At 38.1% G+C, this 5,216-nt stretch overlaps 1 protein-coding gene across 1 annotated transcript; it reads left to right on the top strand.

Moving 5' to 3' along the window:
• Positions 1–1,293: 1,293 nt before the first annotated feature.
• Positions 1,294–4,092, top strand: LOC108762852 (uncharacterized). Its single transcript, XM_018510058.1, has 2 exons — positions 1,294–3,008; positions 3,120–4,092. The coding sequence occupies exons 1-2, from the start codon at positions 1,294–1,296 to the stop codon at positions 4,090–4,092; spliced, it is 2,688 nt and encodes an 895-aa protein (XP_018365560.1).
• Positions 4,093–5,216: the final 1,124 nt, after the last annotated feature.

Here is a 5,216-nt window from a genome sequence, read left to right as displayed (position 1 = left end):
CACTGATCTATGTGTACACATTATTATATAAAATGTAACTGTACTTCATATTTACTAATGTCTGTTTATGTAATAATAAAATTAAACTGTATGTATACATACACACACATTATACGATACACATAAAATTCTAATATTATGTATAAATAGATATACAGAATATCTGCATGAATATTTCAGCATGTGTAATGTCTATTATTGCGAGATACAATCGTACTTCCTTGTTATAGAGGTTAAGGTCATATGTGACGAAAACACAATATTCCATATAAGAGATTGAGCCTTTAATAAAATGCACAGGGCACACATTAACAGAGAATACAAGCCTTTTATTTTAATTGATTCGAACAACACAGGCTCAGTTTGCGTACGACTATATTAGAGTGAGTAATTCTTAATTCTAACAATACAGCGCCAAAAGCAACTATATAACACACTAATAGAGCCCTCTAGACTTATTAGTCGATAAAGAAATCTACCAAACATATCGATAACTGAATCAATTACCGATGTATGACATAATAATTTTACAACATCTATGTCTAACGTGCGTATTGTTAAGTTATCTTGTCTTGTATCCAGTATCATTTGAATATCCCTCCATTGTAAATTCGCCTTCACTCACGTAATCATGCGCGCACACAGATGTTAGCGCAGAAAGAGAATAAAGAAGTTTTCGGTGGAAGACTACCACAACTCGTTCTCAATACAAGACAAGCGTTTTCTCTATCTGCCTCAATCCACAACACAGGAATAAAATAATTCCAGCGAGTACATATTAACAACATAAAAATGGTCCTTCGAGCCGGATTGTAGAGGAAAGTATCCAGCACTCAACGAGAACGAGATCGAAATATCATCTTGGCATCAAAAGGCCACGAGGCGATCGACGCCATAGCAACATTCGTAAGATCAGCGGCACTTCCTGATCGTTCGAAGCAAACAGTAAGCAGCAAGCTGAAGGCAAGTAAAACTTGCAAAAACACATCAAAACACCGAGCTCGAGCAGCGAGTCGCAGATCCGAGTCGCGCCAACGAGTTGCGTCCAGAATAAAGAGCAGGACAGCGCACGAAAAGGTCACATTAACCTTATTCGCAACAAAGGAAGGGCACAAGCCATTCGGATTGTAGCAGTAACACTAAAGATAAGTGAGCTATCCTCTATCCATTTCCAATTAAATCAAAGAATTGCTTAGATTTGAGTGAAATACGCGAGATATTGCTCATTTCAACTGTCTAGTTATTTTAGGTTAGATCATCTTAACCTCATAATTTACTAACATTTAGTTAACAATGTCAACCTTGCAGCGCAAAAGAGGTCATTTGAGGATGCGCCTCACGATGCTAAAAAACTTTTTAATAAACACGCTGCCCACGCGGTTTCCCGAAGATTATGAAACAACACAATCTATCCCTCTGTTACTTCGGATAGAAATAGAAGGTCGCATGCTCAAGACAAATAATATAATTAACGAATTTTATGAAGCTCAGGATGCCATCGAAGAGGCGGGCGAGGGCATGGACGATGTAGAGGAATTAAAAAACCGTGAGGAATTCGAAAACGAATTTTTCGCAGTTATGGCTCACGCACAAGAAATATTATCGCGCGGACAAGCTAGGGAATCTGCAAATCAAAATATTCAATCACAACATAACGTTACAGGTATGATTCCTCCATTTCAGGCTTCCATTGTCTCGTCTAAGCCTCTTGGCGTAAAACTGCCTACTATTAAGCTGCCAAAATTCAACGGTGAATTTGAATCGTGGTTGGGATTCCGTGACACCTTCAAATCTCTAATACACGATAATCACGCAATTGGAGACGTACAGAAGTTTCATTATTTAAAGGCGTCGGTAGTGGGTGAAGCAGAGGAGGTTATAGGGCTTTCTGACACAAATTACGCAATCGCATGGAACGCGCTTCGAGAAAGGTATGACAATCAAAGGCAATTAATTCACAATCACGTGAAAGCATTGTACAATATACAGCCAATCGCAAAGGAATCATCCGCAAAACTTTTAGCAATCATTGACGAAGTCACAAAGCATTTACGTGCATTAAAGATTCTAAACGAGCCCACAGAGCATTGGGATTCTTTAGTAATTTATCATATTCACACGAAACTAGATAGAAATACTTCCAATGAATGGGAGAAACACAAATTAGCCTTGAAATCCAAGCCATCGCTTACAGATTTAAATAGTTTTTTAAGAGATCGCGCTCAGATTGTAAAAAACATGGAATCGCAATCTAAATCGGATAGTAAAGATATCAAAATTGCGAAAGTCGCGACGGCCAAGTCCAAATCTTTTCACTCTCAAAAATCCGCATGCGTAATATGTAAGGGAGAGCATTACATACAAAATTGTAGCACATTTCTAGAACTTACACTGTTAGAGAGATTAAACAAGGCCAAATTAACTAAGATTTGTCTCAATTGTTTAAGAAAGGGACACGCGACTAAAGATTGTTTCTCGGGCTCCTGCAGAAAATGTAACGCCAAACATAATACGCTGCTGCACTTTGACAAAAATGAAAATAGCGATTCGAGCAAAGTTGTTAAATCTATGTGTGCGTCATCTCGTAATAATATCAATGTCATCTTAGCTACAGCTATAACAACGTCTAAAGGACCCCAGGGATCAATACAAATAAGAGCAACACTTGATTCTTGTTCCCAATCGAGTTTCATATCAAATCGCTTGTGTGACGAGCTGGGTCTAAAGAAAATTCCAGCAAATCATTACTTAGATACTTTAAATTGTAAAAGATCTATAATTAAACATACGTGCTCAGTAACTTTATCGTCCCTACGCCGCGATTTCGAGTTTCGAATAAATTGTCTAGTATTAGATGAAATCGAACAGCAAATGCCAGCTGAACCCATTGAATTGCAGCACTTAAAATTTCCAAAGCATTTACCTTTAGCAGACCCCTCATTTCATATACCTGGCAAGGTCGATCTGCTGATCGGAGGCGAGTGGTTTTGGAGACTATTATGCATAGGGCAAATTGAAATTAATAAACAAGGTTTAGTTTTACAAAAAATCAAATTAGGTTAGATAGTAGGCGGCCCAACCTTTTCTCAAGTTTCTAAGTCCATAAAATGCAATCTTAGCAATGTTAAATCGTCTAGCAATATCGACATGCAATTAAAAAAATTTTGGGAATTGGAATCAATTGACGACAAGGTACAAACAAGCCAAGAAGAAAACAGTTGCGAACAACATTTCAGTCAAACCCATAAACGGGATACGAACGGGCGTTTTATAGTATCAATCCCATTTAAAATAGATCCGAAACAACTCGGAGAATCGCGAAGCGTCGCAGTACGGCGATTAATTTCATTAGAGAAACGATTTCTTAAAGACAAATCCTTTAGGGTGAACTATTGCGCATTCATGCGGGAATATGAAGCACTCGGTCACATGACTAGTATTCAGGAAACATCGCATGATCACCCTACGTTTTACATGCCGCACCACGGTGTGCTTCGGCCGACCAGTACGTCCACCAAGTTGCGCGTGGTATTCGACGGTTCATTAAAGTCAGACAGTGGATTATCGTTGAATGACTGTCAATACGTAGGTCCGGTCGTGCAAGACGAGCTCTTCTCCATACTCATTCGTTTTAGACAATACCCGTATGTTGTATGCGCGGATATACAAAAAATGTACCGCCAGATACTTGTTTCCTCTAGCGATCGTCCATTACAGCGCATACTTTGGCGAGCAGACCCAAAAGAGGAGATAAAGGTTTGTGAATTAAACACGTTAACGTACGGTACATCGTCGGCATCTTACTTGGCCATTCGATCGCTAATGCAACTCGCAAAAGAGTGTGAACAATCCCTGCCTGACGTCGCCAGGATCATTCGTACCGATTTTTATGTAGATGATCTGTTGACTAGTTTCAATGATATTGAGGAAGCAAAAGTAGTTATTCGAAATTTGCGTGACGTGTTAACGTCAGGCTGCCTACCATTAGCAAAATGGGCTTCCAACGAATCTTCAATCATATCAGATGTCGTAGGTAAGGAGGATAAGTTATCCATAATACCGCTGGGTGAAAACAATGCGCATAAACTCTAGGACTGAATTGGCAGACAGATAAAGATCATCTCACGTTCTTGATAAACCTCTCTAAGCAGTTTAAAGTAACAAAGCGAAGCATCCTTTCGGAAACTTCACAAATATACGATCCTCTAGGTGTGTTAGCTCCTTGCAAAATTCTGGCAACAATTATTCTACAAAAATTATGGTTAGCAAAAACCGAATGGGATGAGTCCCCTCCAACAGGCATTCATTCCCAATGGCTTGAGTATCGCGGTCAGTTAGCGTGCCTAAACGATATTGCAATTCCTAGACATTCTATTTGCAGTAATCCTGTGAGAATTCAAATCCACGGATTTTCCGATGCATCAAAGGATGCTTACGGAGGATGTATTTATATAAGATCGCAAAATGCAACGAGATCATTTCATATTTCACTGCTATGCGCCAAATCGAGAGTTGCTCCCTTAAGGGGTTATACTCAGTTGGGATGTGAAAAATAAGATGATTTTCACGATTTTTTTTAGCAGTATAGACAAACATTTATTGAAATGTGCTTCATGGCATCTAATAGTATATACATTGAAGTACTTATAATAATTTTTTTGAGTCTAAATGTATAAAAATAAAGAAAATATAGCCGTTTTGCAAAAATAAATTTTTTTCAGTGACCCTTGCGGTGAGCATGATAACTCTGGAACTCATCTGAAATAAAAAAATCAAATAGATTTTGTTAATATATTCTTATGCGGACCTCGTGAACGAAGGGTTTACCGAAATTTGTGTTTTTAAAAAAATGGTGACGATTTTTCCAAAAAGTTCGATTTTTGGTGTAAAAAAAAATCAGGTTTTTGACCATAAAAATGTTAATTTTTGTGCAAATAAAAATTCCTTCGTTCACGAGGGAGCCATTGTAATTAGAAATAAACACGACAAAGATTTAAATCGATCGGTGAAATGGTTTTCGAGAAATCATGCTCACCGCAACGATACTTTTGAAAAAACAAAAAATTCCGAGATAATCGCAGTTACAGATTCAGGTTTAGTTTTTTCATGAATAACATTTTTTTTTTCGGACTTACATAGTATCATCTATTCCTGGACCATAAAGAGTCCCTTCTGCATCTGCGGTATACTCCAGGTAGCTTTTTTGGCTTTGTCTT

Source organism: Trachymyrmex cornetzi, unplaced genomic scaffold (genome assembly GCF_001594075.2).
Source record: "Trachymyrmex cornetzi isolate Tcor2-1 unplaced genomic scaffold, Tcor1.1 scaffold323, whole genome shotgun sequence".
Lineage (NCBI taxonomy): Eukaryota > Metazoa > Arthropoda > Insecta > Hymenoptera > Formicidae > Trachymyrmex > Trachymyrmex cornetzi.
This window is presented reverse-complemented; position numbering and strand designations above follow the sequence as displayed.

Excerpts from the sequence above, each read along its gene's own strand:
- LOC108762852 (XM_018510058.1), top strand. The coding sequence starts at position 1,294 with ATGTCAACCTTGCAGCGCAAAAGAGGTCATTTGAGGATGCGCCTCACG. Across the intron at positions 3,009-3,119 it reads TGGAGACTATTATGCATAGG|CAATGTTAAATCGTCTAGCA; the intron begins GCAAATTGAAAT and ends ATGCAATCTTAG.